Source organism: Lotus japonicus, chromosome 6 (assembly GCF_012489685.1).
Source record: "Lotus japonicus ecotype B-129 chromosome 6, LjGifu_v1.2".
Lineage (NCBI taxonomy): Eukaryota > Viridiplantae > Streptophyta > Magnoliopsida > Fabales > Fabaceae > Lotus > Lotus japonicus.
This window is the reverse complement of record NC_080046.1, coordinates 55,752,402-55,772,421: the sequence shown is the minus strand read 5'-3', so window position 1 is coordinate 55,772,421 and position 20,020 is coordinate 55,752,402. Positions and strand designations below refer to the sequence as shown.

Below are 20,020 nucleotides of genomic sequence, written 5' to 3'. Positions count from 1 at the left end.
TCTGTTACACAACAATAAAAGCAACAACCACTATCAGGTATTCCAAATTCCATGTATCACAACAGTGCCCTTAGGCTTCCAACCGCACTTCACAATCGCCATAAGCTGAGGCAGGGATGAAACCAGGAAATTTTAGTAAGGGGGGCAAAAATTCAACACATACTCTATTTTTTTTCAAGTTATACTTCTATTTAAATGAAAATACAGTGGGAAAAAAAAATATAAAAAGATAATAGAGAAAATAAGAGATTCAATAGATAATATAATTGAAAAAGAAAAGAGATAAATAAAAAATAAAGTAAAAATAAGATAGATGTATGAATAAATCATAGTTTCAACCCCTTATGTTCTAAATATAAGTTATTTAAGGTTATGCACGAGTTTAGAGAGCTCATCATTTGATAAATATTTTGACTGGAATACTCATATTTAAAGTAGTTATATTAAGGGCAGAGAATATGATTATTGGTTAAGTGCATAGTGAGAATTGTGATAAGTGAAAAATGAAGGTGGTAGGTAAAAAACATAATATTAAATAAGGGTATATAAGGAAAAAAAAATGAGAAAAAAATACTTTGGATTTACAAAATAACATATATTTTACAACATAATATAAATGTTAAAACAACTTATATTTAGAAATAAAGAGAATACCTACTAATGGATGCTTGTTAATTAAAGCTAATAAGAAGAAAACCTACTGCTTTGCTTTTTTTTACATCGGTAGAACTAGGAGTGTGCCTCTCCCAAATACTATATTAATATAACTTAGTTTCTTTCAAGTTAATATAACAAGAGTACGTACCCATCAAATAAAAAATACAAGAGTAAGCATCCATGAATATCAATAAAAAAAACGTGAGTAACCTGTTGCTTTTCTGATCATGTCAGTCACAAAGGGTAACTTTTTCTGAAATTTACTCTCTTTGACATAGTATAATGATATAAAAATGGAAGAGGCTGTGTAGATTCAATTAGTAACTAGCCATAGGTTTCATAGTACTATTATAACAGAATTTTTTTTTGTAGAAGGGGGTGAGCGCCCCATATAAGCTGTACCTAGGTCTGTCCCTGAGCTGAGCTATGCGTCTCACGATAGCAGTAAAAACAGAGTTCACGCCCCTGCATAACGCCGTAGATTGTTGTTTTAGTTTTTCACATATTTTCTAAAATAGTTATTGTTTTATGATTTCAAAACTATTTATCACATATTCTTCCATATATACTCTCATTTAATATTGTATCTCCCACCGACCACTTCCAATTCTCATCAATCACAATTCTCATCAAACACAATTATCACCTATTACTTAATAACCATCATTCTCTCTTTAATAAAACTCGACTTTAAATAAAGGTGTTTTAGCCAAATTTTATCTCAATTAATGAGTATTAAGTGTGATATATATGATAGAAGTGATAAATAGAGAGAAAAAATGAAATGACTATTGGATGCCTACACTATTTATATATAGTATGATTAATAAAAATAATACCCTCATCTCCCTACTATTATGGAGCATGGCCTTTATTCCCCTCCAACAAATACCATAAAACCGTGCCTATTTTTACTGTACACAGCAACAGATTTGAATAGCGATATAATAGATCTTTCTGGTAAATGATTCCTAATCATCAGCTCTGGTGCTACAAATCAGCAACAATCATTTGAATTTAAAGAGGAACAACGAGAGCGAAGGGAAGGGAGGCGATATGGCTGCCATGGTGGAACAAATGGTTGCGATTGTCTGCATGCTGGGCGGTGTTTCTCATATTATGGCTGTTGTTTCTGTACGCAAGAAGCTTACAGTTGAAACACCAGTACCTGGTGATGATGGTGGCACTGTGACCTGTGAGTATCCAACTGTTCAGAGTGTTGTATTTGGGTATCTCTCTGTAGCATTTCTTATTGCATGCACCATGTTTGGATATATTTTTGTGTTTTACCCTTATAAAGGAAAGTCTGTCCCACAAAGGGTTATGCTTAAACACACCAGTTTCACAATATGCTTCTACATTGCCTTTTTTACCTTTGGATTAACTGCAAATTTGTTGTTATGGACAACAATCAGGGATCAGGCTCACCTGACAAACAATGTACACAGTGATCTCATCTGTAAAACTGATACCCTAGGAGTTGGTTCAATTTTTTCTGTTTATTCAACTATGCTTTGGTTGGCTGCCCTCATGTATGCTGACAATGCTCGAGGAATGTTTTGATAAAGAAGATGATGACAATGGTGAATTTGGCAAGGCTCGAGATGAATTTTTTATGAAGAAGATGATGACAATGGTGAATTTGGTAAAGCTATAGTAGTGAATTGTTGCAATGGTAAATAATTTTTGTTGGGTATGGCTGATTGAATCTCGTTTTGGTTGATCTCATAGCCGCGCATCTCATTCTCAGATGGAGGCCTATCTCAGCGGTTGTTTGGTGTTTGATCTGGGTTTTTAGTTCTTGGGGGATGTTTGTTGGGGGTGTAACTGCATTTCATGCTGGTGGTTTAGTTTTTCATAATATTTTTTTGGCTTAATACATCAGAATGCCCCTGAAATTGTAAAGGGAATCAGTTCCAAGGCCTGTAAAATTTTCGCATCAAATTGGGTCCCTAAAAATTTTTTTTTAATTCAATTAAGGCCAAATCTCAATTTTGTCCTAGTCATCAGTGACACCTGACTTTTATAATTTTTTTTAATTAAAAAATATTAAAAAAATAATTTTTAATTCCAAGTCAACAAAATATTCAGAAAAAAATTAAAAAAAACTTAATAAAAACCTAATCTAATAATCCTAAACTAAACAACCTAATAATCTAATAAACATAATTTAAAAATCTAATCTTCAACACCATCATCTTCATCCTTCTCATCTTCAATACCCAACACCTTCATCTTCTAAACCCAGCAACATCCACCCCACCTGCAACCTCAACATCCACCTCCAACACCATCCCCAAACCTCAACCTCAACCTCCAACCCCCACCCCCAAACGGCCAAACCAAAACTCCACCCAACCCCCAACTCCACCTGCAACCGAAACCTCCACCCCCTTAGATGACTTTCAGCACCCAGATCCACAGCAGGTAATGAATCCATATTGAATCCACAGCAGGTAACGAACCCCCGCAAGATGAAGCCCAGATCTGCGACCTACATACGACCATAATTAATTAACAGTAAATCCACAACTGCTACCACATCCCTAGAGCCAGCACCACATGACACACAACCTCTCCTGGCTACCAATCCACTCACGAGCCACACACCACAACCCCACCCCCACCCCCACCCTACAGCAACCCCCAACCACATCTAGATCGAGCCACCCCAACCCAGATCGAGAGACCAGGAAGAAAGGTGGGAATCAGATGCGGGTTTATCATCGCGGAGGAGAAAGGGAAGAGGACGAAGAGAAGAAAGGGAAGAAGAAATCAGAAACCTTCTCCTGAATGTCTCTGTGTTTTAACCCATCGATTGTACAAAATTTTCTCTTGGTTGGGGTGGTGGTTGGGTTGAAGCTGCGGGTTGGTGGAGGGTTAGGGTTGAGGGTGGTGTCGGGTTGAGTTTCCTGGTGGGGTGGGGGTTGGGTTTTTTTTTGTTAATTTATGATTTGGAATAAAAAATTTAAGTTTTCAAAATTTTCAATTAAAAAAAATTAGAAATGCCACGTGGAAAAGCTGAGTAGGCTAAAGTTCGAGCCACATCATCTGCTGGACCACTTTGTCCTTAATTGAATTAAAAAAAAAATTAGGGACCCAATTTGATGCGAAAATTTTTCAGGCCCTGGAATTGATTCCCTTTACAATTCCAGGGGTCTTCTGATGTATTAAGCCTATTTTTTTTAATGAATTCCTCTTTTATTTTCATAGAAAATTATGTAAATGGTTGTCAACAAAGTTGTGAAAATGGATGTAAATATTCCAAATGGTTGTTCTCCAAGGACGTTTATTGTGCTCCAAAAAAAAGGTAATTTAGTTGTAAAGAACTAGCGTCGGTCATAACCGCCGCTAATCGGTGATCGGAATGCCCTTCCACAAAATAGGTTTTGCGTCGGTTCTAACCGACGCCAGTCCTTTTAAACGAATCTAGCGGCGGTTACATTTTGTCGCCGCTAGTCTGCTTTGTGGCGCCAAATTTCGTGTTAGTCGAGTAGTAGCCGCCGCTAGTCCATTTAGCGGCGGTTGAAACCGACACTAAACGAGAAAATCGACTGACGTCGGTCTAGCAAATTTTTGTAGTGTACAAAAGTAAAAATAATTATGTATTCTACAACAATATTTTAATCATAAATTAATGGTTTCCAAGTAGACTAAGAGCATACATACCCTATAACATATAAAAGTCAGGGAACACATTTTGAAATCTCTTTTGTGTTCAAATTTGAGTTAGTGAAAGTGACCACAAAGAAAGACATGTTGAACATTAGCGTTGACTGTATACACCGGCGCTAGATCTAGCATAATAGCATCGGTTTTGGCTGATGCTAAGGTTTTTAATTTCATCAGTTTCAATATACAAGACATTTTATATTTCATATGTTTCACAGGCTGAAGAGGCTAGTGCAAAGAATATACTAGAGTTTGTCGAGGCTCAACAACTTGGAGATGTTGGATTAAATAGAAGTCCTACGAAACTTGTATATAATGAGAAGTCCTACGAATGCTGAACTTAGTTGCAACCAAGGACGAGATATAACCCGCATTGAGTGAACTAAACGTGTTCTTCATTCTTTACCTTCTTGCAATTTACGCCATCATCCAAGACATTCAACTAAGGAGAAATGCAGAAGAATTCCAAATACATAATTTTTAGTTGTCAACCATTAAGGTTTAACATAGACACAATTCAACCTCGATCCTTCTCGTGTCCATGTGTTATTCCTCATAAATGCTCATGTTTTAGTTGTAAAGGTATTCTTTGGCTTAAAAAGATTTTCTCTTAATATTTTTTTAAAACCTGCTAAACAAAACCATGAAAATTACTTTTAATTCTTACAAATCATGATCTATGTCTAAGGTAAAAAAAATCTTTCCAAAAAAAGGTAAAAAAAAGATCATTGCATAAGCACTAGATTTTTCTTATTATTGATATATCATATATGTTAATACTATTTTAAATTTATAAACGAATTTTAAAAACTCAATGATTTTCCTAGTAATGGTAGTGGAACCACGCATGTGTATGATTAACAATTTTGATCTATTCCACAGCCAACAAATTTGAATAACGATAGAATAGTTCTATTCTAAGTTCTAACTACTAATAATGGTAAATGATTCCTATTCAACAGCTCTTCTGCTACAAATCAGGAACAGCATGCAAGAGCTACCGAGGGGTTTATAATTTGATTCCTAAACTTTTTCCAATCTTTGAATCAAAGATCTTCACTTCAGGACAATATGGCTGGCAGGAAGAAGCAAATGGCTGCGATTGTGTTCCTTGGCATTTTTTCTTTCATTTTAGGGGTTGTTGCTGAAGCTGAACGCAAGAAGCTTGCAGGTGGAACACCAGTACTACCTGGTGATGGTGATGGTGTGTTATTAGTGTTATCTCATAGTTAACTTGTTATGTTATAAAACTTGAGATTTATTAGAATCTATTTGTAGATATACTTATGTTTGTTAGACACTTACTCTATATAATGTAATCTTTATCAATATGTATATGTGTTTACCTTGTTTTTATGTGAGAACATGAGAATAAATCATAATTATATTTAATTATTAATGGTTTCAGATTAAAACAAAAGTCACATGAATTTTTTAAATGATCATATGACTATTAATTTGCTAAACCGTTCATGAGATATATTCCCTACCTCAATAAATATATAAACTTGTCTTTCTTTCTCTACAGGCGTGACTGATCCAAGTGTTGTACTGGGGGATCTCTCAAAAGCATGTCTTATTGCATCTACCTTGTTAGGGTATATCTCTGTGTTTTACCCTTACGATGGAAAGTCTGTCCCACGAGGGTTTATGTTTAAAGACATCATTTTCACAATATTCTTCAGCGCTGCCTTACTTTACTCTGCAGCAGCTACAGATGTGTTATGGGACGATGAAGCCTCATGTAGTGAATGCCTAGGTGAAGCTGGTAACCTTGAAGGCGGTGGATATATATCCCTTGGTGCATCTCTGCTTTGGTGGGCTACCCTTGCGTGGGCCCAGGGCCGGCCCTGGGCCTGTGCAAGCAGGCCCACAGCCCAGGGCCTCCAAAATGAGGGGGCCTCAAAAAAAAAAAATTTGAATACTTTTTACAGCGTTTTTCTTCAAGAAAGCGCTGTAAATAGTCCATATTTTACAGCGCTTTGAAAAGCTGTATACTATTTTACAGCGGCTAGAGGTCCAAAGCGCTGTAAAAAGCGTTTTTTAAGTTTAGTATACCTATTAAACTTTCTCCAAAAAAAAATTTAGGGGTCCATTTTTATTATTAACCCAGGGCCTCCAAAATGTCGGGACCGGCCCTGCGTGGGCCAGTTTTGTTTGAGAGGAATATTTTTTTAAACATACTTTGAAGCCTTTTGATGCAGGTGTAGTAGTGAATTGCTGCAATGGTAATTCATTTTTGTTGGCGAAAAATGTTACTTTGACACCTCTAAGAGAGGTGGAAAGAGGAGAGAAATAGAAATAAAAATGAGTAGAAATAGGATGTGACGAAGATATTTTTATTGTTTGTTGGGTGTGGCTTGATTGAATCCCATTTTGGTTAATCTCATTGCTGCATCTAGCTCTCCGATAGAAGCCTCCTCTCGGTTGTTGTTTGGTGCTTGATCTGAGACTTTGCTTCTTGGGGATGTTTGTTGGGGTTGTAATATGCATTTCATGCTGGTGGGATTTGGGAGTTTGAAGGTATTTGTTTGGGTTTGGGTTGTTGGATTTAGATTTGTTGGTTGAGTTCTTCTATTCTCGATTTTCTTTTGTTGGCTCTTTAGTTGGTCCGTTGAAGTTCTGTTTGTCACGTTTTTTTCTTAAATTGTGTTTATATTTAGTAATTTTTCTGAATGGTTGTTAACAAGTTTTGAAAATAGATGTAAATTTAAATATTTTAAATGGTTGTTCTCCAAGGACGTTTATTGTGCTCCAATTTTTTTTTTTATTATTATATATTTCTTTTGGGTAGCCAAATAATCCATTAAAACAAATCAATGTATAGTACAATATTGAAAAAAAAGAAGAAAACAAGTTATTGATTTATTGTATTAGATTGAGCTAGACAACTCATATTTTGAAATCTCTTTTAATTTTCTCTCCAAATTTGACTTGGTCAAAGTGGAATTCACAATGATGAAAGACATGTGTTCATGTTAAAATAGCACAAGAATATTAGCTTTGACCGTATAGACCAATTTTGAATCATACATAATAGCGTCGGTTTTGACAGACACTAATAAGGGAATTTCAAAAAGCAGATAAATAACGGTGGCATAGATAGTAAAATAGATGAATCGATCATTTCGGTAAAGTTCTTAATTTCATCTGTTTTGGATGACTACCCTCATGTGCGCCGATGATGTCCAGAAGGATGTTTTTTGGCACAAGATGGTGACAATGGTGAATTTGATAAAGTTACTTTGAGAACTTATGATGGAGGTGTAGTAGTCAATTGTTGCAATGATAATTCATTTTTGTTGGGGGTGGCTTGATTGAATTTGGTGATTTTGTCGCTGCATCTCGCTCCTCGACAGAGGCCTCCTCTCAGTTGTTATCTGGTGCTTGATATGAGTCTTTGGTTCTTTGGGATGTTTGTTGGGGTTGTAATGTGCATTTCATGCCGGTACGTTTTGGAAGTTTGAAGGTTTTTGTTTGGGTTTGAGTTGTGGACTTGGGTTTGTTGACTGCGTTTTTGTATCTAAGTTTTTTTTTTCCAGATGGCTCTTTGGTTGATTTGTACTGTTGAGATTTGGTTTGGCACAATTGTTATAAGATTGTGTTTATATTTATGAATTCACATTTTACTTTTAAAAATAAAAAATGAATGACTATCAACAAGTTGTGAAAAATGGACATAAGATTTTGAAATTGTTGTTCACTAAGGACGTTTATTCACCAACAATCTTGATCGTTGTTAATGCGAACGAGGTGGTTCGTCAATCATATTACCGATGACCATTATTGTTAGTAACTTTTTCGTCAAAAAACACAAGTTGTCAATGGTTTAGGCCATCAATAATACATTTTATTTGTAATCCTGTTAGAAAAGCCATCGATAATACCGAGAAATGTTGTGACTAATCTATCAGTTTTGTGTATGCACACTTTTCCTAAAATTGAATGTTAAACATTTATTTATTGAAGGTGAAAGATTTAATTTCTTTGCCTATTCAAAGCTAAAAATCTATATATTGTGTGTAATTTTGATTAGATATAACGAATATAGTTTATTTTACGTTCTCATATAAAAATAAGTAATGATTCATTCACATAATCACATTCCACTTTTTCCCACATCTTATTTTTACAAATTTTACTTTTTTATCTCTCCCTGTATTTCCTAACACATCACACATGATATCATTCATTTATCTTATTTATCAAGGTAGAGGTGAAAAAGTAATATCAACACAACATTATTCTATAAAAACTCATTTCACATAAAATACGCTTTTTATATTTATCTAGATATCTTTTTACCTATCATATGTTTCACTACAAATCAAACTTGGTGAGTTAAGAAAAAAGAAGAAATTTGTAAGGTGAAGGTTGTAAGGTGAAGGTTAGGGTTCAAACCCTGATGAATAAACTAATTACTAACCATTAACAACTACTCCCTCCGTCCCTAATTATAAGCTAACATTGAGACTTTTTTTGTGTCACTAAATATAAGTTAACCTTGCAAAAGTTAATATTTCTTTCCATATTCACCCTTGCATTTATTGGTAGTGGAGCACCACTATTAGTAGTACAATGATGAAAAAGTGTTATCATAAATAGGGGTAAACATAGAAAGTTGTACATTTTTTTTGAAAACCAATGCATCAATTAAGGCTTTCTTAATAAGTGTGATTTTTACAACTTTAGCTTATAATTAGGGACGGAGGGAGTAACATTTACCTATATAAAAAACTACAAATCAATCATTGAACTTTGACCACTTCAATGACCAATCCGATTATGATTATGAAAACATGGATCACTATTAACTTTATTTAATTAGAGCTTAGACACCTTAATACCAAACCATGGGGTACACCCTCCATTTTTGTGGACACCTCACTCTTCAAACTTAACTAAAGCCTTGTTGGAGGAAGAAACCCAACCCAATTCTCCCTGGATAACGTTGTTGTCGAGTTTCCACTCTGTTGTTGTGTTCTCTCTGTTCTTTTGTCACTTGGATAGTAGACATGGTTTAACTTAGCGCTTCTTTCCATTTTCAATATCCAATGGCTTCTTCTTCCTTTCATCTTTATCAGCCTACACACTGCTTCTTCTCCAACACCCAGGTTCAAATCTCTTCCCGTTCTTCCATCCTATGCTATGCCTTTGAATTTCTTCCCTAACGTTTTTGTTTGCTTTGTGAACAGTTCACAGGTCTGCGCCATGGCTTCTTCTGCCGACCCACTTACTCTCATGCTCAAAACAAAGTGCAACCCATCAAAGCTTCCGTTGCTGCACCCCCATTTCCATTGTTTCAGCCTCCCAAAGTTGAAGAACCAACGTCTGAGGTGAACCCCATTTTTGTTGTTGTTGTTGTTCATAGTTTGGAAGTTACAACTAGGACCATAACCTGTTAAATTAGTTTATAAGTAGAAAATATTGATTGAGTAGAGTGAGTTAGTGAGTGTTGTTTCTATAGTTTGATGTGCTTTTAGCAGATAGAGTACCATAAAGATTGAGATTCAGTGTCTTATTTCATGAATTCTTAAACTTTATGGGGTTTCTGTTTTGACGAGGGTTGTGATTTTTCTTACATTTTTTTGTTGATTTTTTTGTTTCTCAAGTTGGAGCCTGCAGACCCTGACTTCTATAGGATCGGTTATGTTCGGAGCATGCGAGCTTACGGGATTGATTTTAAGGAAGGGCCAGATGGTTTTGGTGTGTATGCTTCCAAAGATGTAGAACCTCTTCGCCGGCCTAGGGTGAGTAGCTTCATTTAAGACTTTTGCAATTGATGGCACTATACTTACAATCTACCTGATATAAATAAAGCCTTTGTGACTGCTGGCTGTGGCACATGAATAGATAATTGCACACATAGTACATAGCTAGTTATTTGCATAATGTCCTTTATTAGGAGTTGTTGATGGCTGTTTTTCCTAATGATGTACTTGGACAGGTTATAATGGAAATTCCTCTTGAATTGATGCTAACCATAAGCAAGAAGCTACCGTGGATGTTTTTCCCTGATATAATTCCCATTGGTCATCCAATATTTGATATTATCAACTCGACAAATCCAGAGGTAATTGGAATTCTCCTCTAAAGCCATTAGTTCATAATAAGATATAATTGATATGCTTGATTTTTTTTTTCATGATAAATACACAAGTTATCAAATTGTCACCCCTTGTTGTAACAGTAGTATGTACTCAAAAAGTAAACAGCCCTTTTATAGTCATCTGCCTAATGTAATTGTGTTAATATTTGTGGCAGACAGATTTGGACTTAAGGTTAGCATGCCTCCTCTTATATTCATTTGACTGCCAAGAAAACTTTTGGCAGTTATATGGTGACTTCTTACCAAGCGCAGATGAGAGCACTAGCTTACTTCTAGCTACAGAGGTGCGTAATAATTTTCAGTTGAGCCACAAAATTCATATGAGCTCTCTTAAGTTGGCTTGGAATCCTTTGTAATATTAAGGAAGGGCATTATGCAATCCTTTTTGCAATTACTGTAATTTTTTGGAAACGACTTTGTGACATATGGTGTTGATTTGTATATCCAGGAGGAACTTTTGGAGCTGCAGGATCCTAATCTTGCTTCTACTATGAGAAGTCAGCAACAACGAGCATTAGAATTCTGGGAGAAAAACTGGGTAAAAAGCAAAGTGTTCTCGTTGAATTTGTTAGCTTTCCATTATGTTACTAACAAATTGTGTTAATCTTGTCAGCATAGTGGTGCACCCCTTAAAATAAAGCGTCTTGCTCGTGATCCTCAGAGGTTCATTTGGGCAGTAGGTATTGCACAATCACGATGTATTAATATGCAAATGAGAGTTGGTGCGTTAACTCAAAACGCAAACATGCTGGTTCCTTATGCCGGTAAGCTAAATTTACCTTAGATCGTCTGATTAAACATGATAACTTTGTTGTACTATTAATATAATAAAAAATATATTTTACCTTCAATTTTCACCTTAGCTCTATATTTTACTATCATGTCCTTTACATATTTGAGGTGTTCGTTAATATTAAAACTTGATGACAAGTACCACAAAATTATGCATGGAATAGATATTTTCTGCTCTACAAAAAGAAAAATCGAAATCTTTGAGCAGAAGGGCAAAATGTTTGCAAGATGTTACACACCCTTCTCATGGGGGATTTTTTTATGTTACACACACTTCTCATCGTAGTACTACTTATTTTCTCCACTTCAAATGTATAGTTGTTTTTTTAAGTTGACAGATTAACTTAGTCTTACTTTTCAGATATGCTGAACCATTCATTTGAGCCAAATTGTTTTTTTCATTGGCGTTTTAAGGACCGGATGCTTGAAGTTCTTATAAATGCTGGGAGGCGGATTAAAAAGGGAGATGAGGTAAATCATTTGATTCTCCTAAAGCTAAGACAAAACACCAAAAATAACAAGAAAAAAAGGACAATTTTTTTTAGCTCTAGAAGGCTCTAAGTAATGGAATGAGATGGGGAATAGAGTGGAACAGAACAGAATAGAAGAAGTTACTATTCTGTTGTTTGAATATTATTGTGATCTAATGGGGAAGAAATCTGGTTCCTTCCCATGCACCCTGAGATGGAGGGTAGAAAAGGTGGGGTGTTGGATGGGATGGAATTGAATTGAATGCATTCCACCATGTTCTAGTCCACATCCATCCTATTTTAAATCAGCCAAGCAATGGAACTTAATGTCATTCCATTCCATCCATTTCTATCAATCCAAACATAGCTTAAAGAAAAGGCAATGTTAACTCAAGAAGGATGTTAAATTTATTGCATATTTGCTAAAGAAACCCCCTACACAACCCATACAAATAAGAATCTATGGCTAAAAATTCTCATGTTATTTATACTATAGATATATTCGTCTAAAACCAGCAAAGAGAGCATAGGTCCACAAGTCCTCTAAATTGTTACTGCTCTGCTGAAACCTCTAAATTGAATGAGGGGGGAAAAGGAAAATTGAAGTTGAGAAGGCAAATCCATGTTCCACTTGAATGCTGAACTTCTTATGTCACAACTGCCAATTGATAGCTATTGTATCATTTTATCTTTATATTTGTACATCATATCTTCAATGTTATGCTCTAGACATATATCATTCATAATCTTGAAAAATATTAATTGGTTACTTCATACATGCTTTTAGAACATAACTGCTATGTTTGTCAAACTAAACTTTTATTTGCTAGTTTATTTTACTATTTGTGTTATCTTATTGTGAGATATAGATATCCTGATTAGGCTGTTGAAAATTGTAACAGATGACAGTTAATTACATGAGTGGTATGAAGAATGACATGTTAATGCAAAAATATGGATTTTCGTCACCTGTGGTAAGTTTCTTTCCATTTAAATATTTATGAAAGGATTGTTCTATATTTAGATCATTGTGCTGAAAATTTGACGGCTGACACCCTCAGCTATTGCAAAAGAAGCTCATACAATATGCATTTAATCAGCGAAGAAAATAAGGAAAAATCACACACTGAAAGCCCATTCATTATATATGCCACTGTCAATCATAGCATTATAATTGGTCAACCAGTTGAATTGGAAATTGGTCAAGTTTTGTAAAAACTGGATAAACTGGCAACGGTATAAACAGTCAGAATAGTAGTGTTATTTGGTGACATTTTTATTGCATGAAGGGCCACATCATCATTCTTCACCAATACTACTAAGTATGCTGTGTGCAGGCACTTCTTTGAAGTATTTCTATTGTTTTGTTCTTTCATCACTCTTGTAATAATTCATGTAAACTTATACGCCTGATATTTGATCGGTTGAGTTTTGAAATTTTATTTCTCTAAGTCGCTTAAATTTGCAGAATCCTTGGGATACGATCGAATTCTCAGGCAATGCACGTATTCATTTGGAATCCTTCTTGTCAATCTTCAATATATCTGGCCTTCCAGAGGAGTATTTCCATAACAGTATGACAATATGATTTTTCATTCTGTAATCTGCTTTCTTAGGCTTCTCTATTCATATTGCCGTTATTTAGGATATTAATATGAAATTTGTAGCAGATAATCTATCGAACGAGGGGGATACTTTTGTTGATGGAGCAGTCATAGCTGCAGCGCGAACATTGCCAACATGGTCAGATGGGGATGTGCCTCCGGTCCCCAGTGCAGAAAGAAAGGCTGTGAAGACGTTACAAGACGAATGCCAAAAGATGCTTTCTGGATTCGCTACAACTTCAAAGCAAGACCAGAAATTGCTAGGTAAATTTGATGTTCAGACTTCATATCTGGAACTGATTGTCATGATAATTTGTTTTGCAACATAACCGCATTGTTGAGTGCATGTATCTTCCTGAAAGTTGTAATGTTGATTCTTTGTTTTAGCCTTAGTCTGTTTATTATATTGTATTTTTATATTAATAATACACGTTTGAGGGGTGAAGTAATTGGTCTTTAATTGGACTTAACTTGTATGATAAGAGCTAATGCTTAGCTTACACATCATGACCACAGATTCCATGCCTGAAGCTACAAGAACACTTGAAGCTGCACTAAAGTATGTAAAATTTACATCATCTAGCAGTTTCATAAGCTTTTTAAAATTTTAATCTGTAAAATCTTAGCCCTGTGAATGCTACATGTGCAGGTATAGATTGCACCGAAAATTGTTCATTGAGAAAGTTATGCAAGCATTGGAGATCTATCAAGAGAGAATACTATTCTGATTCTAATCTTATTACTGTATAATAGGCAGGAAAATTTTGTAACATTGCTGAGTAGCTGTAATCTTGTATCACTAAAGTAATGTTCTTCATCCATGGATTGTTGGCTGTGTTCTACTATATTCATTTGTTTTATTAGAAAAGAGGTGTGGAAGTTTTCTTGTGTAAAAGCATTTTTATGTAACCACAAACCGATGAGAGGACCAGATTACATGGCTGACGGTAAACAACCTAAACAGAAAGAAAATGATTCATTCACACCCCAATTTGAGCTCCACCTTGAAAGAGATAGGAAGAGAAGAGAAGAGAGAGAGGTGAGAGATATGATAAATCATGTAATAGAGAAAAAAATATGAAGAAAAAGTGCAAGTAAACATTAAGGGGTTAATGGTGAATGAAATTGTCCCACCATGATAGTTACATGGGTTATGGGCGTCATATGCGATTCTCATATCAAACAATAGTGTATATGGTCAATGTCATTCTAGTTTCCAGTATAATGAATTGTATGTTTTGATGACATCAAACGTCAAGAGCATGGCAATCATAAAGTTAACACTTCCAATTTTTCTTTTTCTTTTTTAATTTCCTGCAGATTTCAACGTTGGAGTTTTTTAATTCAGCATTATGTGTTTCCAATATGCTGAATTTCTTGCAGGAGAAAACAAGATGGTTATAGATTATTTCAGATATAACTAGTAGGATTGTAGGAATACAACCGGAGTGTTCGGTAATTGTGGTAAAGAACCGGGAGAAACTGCTGCATAGGCGTTTATGAAAATAATATTAGAGATCAACAGAATATAGTATGGAATTCTGTACAGATTGTTACTTATCCAGATTAACTACACAGGTTCAATGATACAAGATTTAAGCTGGGAGCAAGAGGAGGTTGAGGTAAATGAAGTAGAAAGAATCATAATCATTTTTTTTTACCAATAATCCCCACAAGAGCAAGTTCCATTTCTGAAATGATGGAACCTTCTAACATCTCTAAGAATGATTTCCCTGTCCACAATCTTTGATATGAATTTAGTGGCAACATGGCAGTCATTGCAAACCCGAAGGTTTTTGGTAACTCTAATGGTAGTTCCAGGAGGGGTATTCAAAAGGCCAAAAGCTATTGCCAATCTCTCACTATGCCCACAGAGCATTGTTTCTTTCTCTTCATCATCCACATCGTGAAGCACACAAGAAGTATCAGGTACATACCCCTCCTTTCTCATTCTTTGTAACAGATTTTCAAGATATTCATGGAGTTCTTTACTTTGTGGGTGTGAAGCATCCCCAGCCAAAAACTTATGAACCTCGTCACGGTGCTCAATCCAACTACACCCAGGTTCTTTTCTCACTCCCATTTCCTTCATTTTCTTCCTAATATCCATTGCCTGGTCCCAAAGTCCAGCTGAAGAGTATATGTTTGACAACAGAACATAATGGCTAGCCACATTTGGCTCCAAGACCAATAGTTGCTTCGCTGCAATTTCACCGACTTCTAAGTTCTGGTGGATCTTACAGGCACCAAGCAAGCTACTCCATGCATCTACCTTTTTCATATTGGATGGCATTGTTTTGATCAGTTTATACGCCTCTTCAACCCGACCAGATCGCCCAAGCAAGTCCACAAGGCAAGCATAATGGTCAGATGACGGTTCAATCCCATGGTTAGCTTTCATTGTGTGGAATAAGTTAAGGCCTTCATCCACCATCCCAGAGTGACTGCAAGCTGCAAAAATGGCAATGTAGGTAACTTCATTGGGCCTTATTTCCTTATTGCTATCTTTTTCTGCTACCATTCTCCTAAAAAGCTCCAGAGCTTCTTCTCCTTTACCATGCATCCCATAAGCCATTATAAGAACATTCCAAGTGATGACATTTCTTGTAGGCATTTGATCAAAGACTATCCTAGATAGGTTCAAGCAACCACATTTTGCATACATGTCAATTAGTGCGCTCCCCACAGCAATATCTGTTGCCAGCTTTTGTTTGAGAGCATAAGCATGAATCTCTTTCCCTTTACCAAGCGCTGCCAAGGCAGCACAACCAGGAAGCACTGTCATCAGAGTCACTGAATTTGGCTTCAGGGGAATGCTTTCATCATCCTCATATTCATCGTCTTGACCTCTCTGCATGTCATGCAGGAGATTAAGTGCATCATCATGGCGCCCGCAAACAACATAACCAGTGATCATCGTGTTCCAAGAAACTATATCCCTCCTATCCATGCTGCCAAATATGCTCTTTGAAATCTCAATCCTTCCCATTCTGGAATACATGTCCATTAGTGCATTTTGCACATACTTATCCTTCTCAAACCCCCTTTTCACTACATAACCATGGATGCCTTCCTTGTCCAAAAATGCTTTACAACGAACACAAGCAGGCAAAAGACTCGATAAAGTCGTGGAATTCGGAGTAAAATCTGACTCATAAACCATCTCAATGAAGAGTTTTATAGCTTCATCATCAAACTCATTGCGTGCATAACCAGCAATCATGGCATTCCAAACCGCCACCGTCCTCCTCAATATCCCATCAAAAACCCATCGGCCCTTATCAGCTTTCTTGCAATTGCAATACATGTCCACCAAAGCACTTCCAACAAAAGAGTTATCAATCAAATCTGTGTTCCTCAAGGCATAACCATGTATTTCCTTTCCAGTCCTCAACATCTCCAAATGAGAACAAGCAGGCAGAGCACTTGCCAAGGTAACCCCATCAGGCCTAACTCCACTTTGAAGCATATGATACAGAAACAACAATGCTTCTTCAAATCTATCATTTTGAGAGAGTGAGCTTATAACAGTGTTCCAAGACACCAAGTCTTTATCATCAAACAGACCAAACAAAGCCTTAGCTTCATCAATTCTCCCTAACTTTGCATACATGGTAACCAAAGCATTGTTAGTGAACGTCCTCCAATCACCATTCCTGAAAGTGTAAGCGTGCACTTGCTTCCCTAAGCTCAACCCATCACGCAGGTTGGAACACGCATGAGCAATGCTGACCAAAGTGAAGGACGTGGGGTCGACATTCTCCGACAGCATCAGCCGGAGCAACTGCAGGGACAGCTCCCACTCCTCGAACCGACACGCGGCGGCGATCATGGAGTTCCACGAAACATGGTCGCGGTCGGAGATTCTGTCGAACACGTGGTGGGCACCGGCGAGGTCACCGCACTTGCCGTACATGTTGACGAGGGAGTTGGCGACGGCGACGGAGGTGGAAGCGTAGCCGAATTTGAAGACGTGGCCGTGAATCTGCTTCCCGAGGTTCAGGTCATTGACACCGGCGGCGGCTTTGAGGACGGCGGGGAAGGCGAAGTTGTCGGGGGGGACGCCGGCGGCGACCATGTTGGCGTAGGTGGAGATGGCTTGGAGGAAGGAGGAGGATTGAGCTTGGAGGCGAAGATGGTCGATCCATGCGGAAGGAGAACGGGGCTCTGCGGCGGTGGGAGTGGCGGAGACGGTGGCGGAGGGTGGAGAGGAGTGTTTAGGAGTGGGAGGCGTGAGAGTGAGAGTGAGATAGGATGACATTTCAACGACCCTCTACACCACTACATTTATGGAAACTTTATCCACTATTTATCTTCTCTATATTCCACATGAGGAAAATGTTTTAGATTTCAAACCGTAATACGATTAAATCGTAGCGGTGACGGTGATTAAAAGCGATTGGTTTAACTAATGAGGTTGAAAGTTCGACCCTAGGAGACGCGCTCTTGGAAGAACTTAGTGTAGCACTTGAGAACCGAGATTGTTATCGGCTCTTGATGGTTTTGGTTCTTTTAGGATTAGATTTTTCAACATTTATTGACATCCATCTTCTTCTAAAAGATGACCTCGGGCTGCATCGAGGACATGGCGAGGGTGATGTGATAGACATTTGTGCATGATGATAGACTGATGTTTTTGAGACAGATTAATTTGGATGATATGGTTGTTGTCGAGGTTGACTTGTGGACATTTTATAGACTGCTCAAGGAGCACTGACCTTTCTTTGATGTCGCTATGTATTTCTCTTTTGTATCCTCACTTGTCAGAGAGGGTTCTACATCAGTATTTGCAATTCATGTCTAGATCACCTACAATGGTTACACATCAAGAGGTGGTTTGTGCAAATAACATGCTGAGTGTTTACTAGTTGTACGTGGTTGGTGGAGGAGCACATCACATGATACAAATGTGTGCCAAAATTTAGGATTGGTTTTGCACGATCTCACACCCGGTCATTATGACACCATAGGTTAGAGACGATTGAGGAGCCTATATCAATTCAGGGTAGGTTTCAACGCATTGCTAGTCACCTTCAAACAATATTGATATGGGGCGTCTTGGAGATGGATATGATCTTTGGCATCACACAAGATTAGTTTTGAAAATAACTTCTTTTTTCAATAAAATAACAAGAATTGAAAATAACTAAAAACAAGATTGGGTTGAAATTTTCCTCCCTATGGTTGGGCAAAATACAATGTAGATGGATCATTTATGGGGTCACCGAACTTGCCTTCTGCAGAAACTTAAGGACCTCTAATGTGTCGTGGGCCAAACTTTGCGCCATTTTATCAACTCTTGCACTAGCTTGGGGAATAGGTCTTAGTTTCGCTTGGTTTGAGCTGCTTAGTCTCGTTTACTCATCACTAGATATAATACCCGTGCGTTGCACGGGTTTACTTATAATATTTTTATACAATAAATATAACATGTTGTACGGGTTTATTTACAACATTTTTAACATTGTATAAAATGATTATCGCTTAAATTAATACATATATTAAAATATCTTTATATAAAATAAAAAATAACAATTGTGTTTCTACATTTCAATAATTTAAAAAAAAAAGACATTTCAGTAAATAGTATTAGAGCTCTCTTTGTATAAATAATTAATAATATTACTCAAATTTAATAATTAATATTTATTAATTAACATTGAATAATATGAAAAATAATTCATTCAATTTGTACAAAAATAAATTAAGTAATAAGTTTTTAGAGGAGGACTCCGTTTACACCAGTGTGAGTCTAAAACGCTTACACTAATTATTTACCATTGATCTCAATTAAATATGATGGCTATCAATAAATACAATTAACAAGTCACGTGTCTTATTTTCTTCACTCCTCACTTCTCCCTCGTTGTGAATTTCCACTGCCATTAACAATACTCACCATTGTTGCTCTCTCGTGTTGCGTTGAATAGAAAGAGGGATAAACTTTCTAAAACATAGGCACACTGCAAAAAACGAAAAGCAAGAGGAAGAGCAAAACCAATTTTTATATGATATATGGTTTGGTTAATTACAACTGGAGTTTTATTCTTTTCTGGTTCAATTTAGTGTTTTGCTCCATCTTTTTCCATCGATTTTAGAAAACAATAAGAAAATCAAAAGAAGGAAATATGATATATAAACCTAGACGTGACAGTAACCAAACACAAAAGATGTTCGAGGGACAACGGTGAGTATGGTCGATGGCGGCTACAGAATTCACAGTGAGAATTGTAACACGCAATTGAGAAGTGAGGAGTGAAGAAGATAAGACACGTGACTTGTTAATTGTATTTATTGATAGCCATCAGATTTAATTGAGATCAATGGTAAAGAATTAGTGTAAGCGTTTTCCTCCTCAAGTTTTTAATATCATCAAATAACTTGTATGAACATATTTTAATATCTTTTACTGAGAAGGTCATATATTGGGAGAGTCAATCACAATTTTTCAAACTGGTTTACACTTGTCAAAATCGAAAACAATAAAGCAATTTTAACTTTTACAACTATAATAAGATATAACTTAAATTTATTAACTTAAATTTATTCAACTTTAGTGATAATTTTTTTTTCTCTATTAAGCTTCCTCAAAATCATTATTACTAATATATAATAAGATTAAAAAATCATATCGAGATTGATTTTTTCAAAAAAGACACACATACATTATAGTTAATAGTAAATGTCTCAAAGTGTCATTTTTAAAATTAACATGT

The 20,020-nt window shown here is 36.3% G+C and overlaps 3 protein-coding genes across 3 annotated transcripts; 2 read left to right on the top strand and 1 right to left on the bottom strand.

Moving 5' to 3' along the window:
- Nucleotides 1-1,713: 1,713 nt before the first annotated feature.
- On the top strand, nt 1,714-2,220 carry LOC130725603 (uncharacterized). The gene has a single exon (XM_057576818.1). The coding sequence runs from the start codon at nt 1,714-1,716 to the stop codon at nt 2,218-2,220; it is 507 nt and encodes a 168-aa protein (XP_057432801.1).
- Nucleotides 2,221-9,195: 6,975 nt separating this feature from the next.
- LOC130726442 (protein PLASTID TRANSCRIPTIONALLY ACTIVE 14) lies at nt 9,196-14,199 on the top strand. Its single transcript, XM_057577702.1, has 13 exons — nt 9,196-9,443; nt 9,525-9,665; nt 9,942-10,079; nt 10,277-10,402; nt 10,594-10,722; nt 10,887-10,976; nt 11,052-11,202; nt 11,592-11,701; nt 12,603-12,674; nt 13,169-13,274; nt 13,371-13,568; nt 13,821-13,863; nt 13,954-14,199. The coding sequence occupies exons 1-13, from the start codon at nt 9,384-9,386 to the stop codon at nt 14,030-14,032; spliced, it is 1,443 nt and encodes a 480-aa protein (XP_057433685.1). The 5' UTR covers nt 9,196-9,383; the 3' UTR covers nt 14,033-14,199.
- A 634-nt stretch (nt 14,200-14,833) lies between these two features.
- On the bottom strand, nt 14,834-17,599 carry LOC130724536 (pentatricopeptide repeat-containing protein At3g57430, chloroplastic). Its single transcript, XM_057575782.1, has one exon. It carries the CDS (start codon nt 17,563-17,565, stop codon nt 14,962-14,964), a length of 2,604 nt encoding a protein of 867 aa, XP_057431765.1. The 5' UTR covers nt 17,566-17,599; the 3' UTR covers nt 14,834-14,961.
- Nucleotides 17,600-20,020: the final 2,421 nt, after the last annotated feature.

Bases quoted from the DNA above. Each gene is read 5' to 3' on its own strand.
- LOC130726442 (XM_057577702.1), top strand. From the start codon at position 9,384: ATGGCTTCTTCTTCCTTTCATCTTTATCAGCCTACACACTGCTTCTTC. The intron at 13,275-13,370 runs GTATGACAATAT...AATTTGTAGCAG, and splicing joins AGAGGAGTATTTCCATAACA to ATAATCTATCGAACGAGGGG. The intron at 13,864-13,953 runs GTATGTAAAATT...CTACATGTGCAG, and splicing joins ACACTTGAAGCTGCACTAAA to GTATAGATTGCACCGAAAAT.
- LOC130725603 (XM_057576818.1), top strand. From the start codon at position 1,714: ATGGCTGCCATGGTGGAACAAATGGTTGCGATTGTCTGCATGCTGGGC.
- LOC130724536 (XM_057575782.1), bottom strand. From the start codon at position 17,565: ATGTCATCCTATCTCACTCTCACTCTCACGCCTCCCACTCCTAAACAC.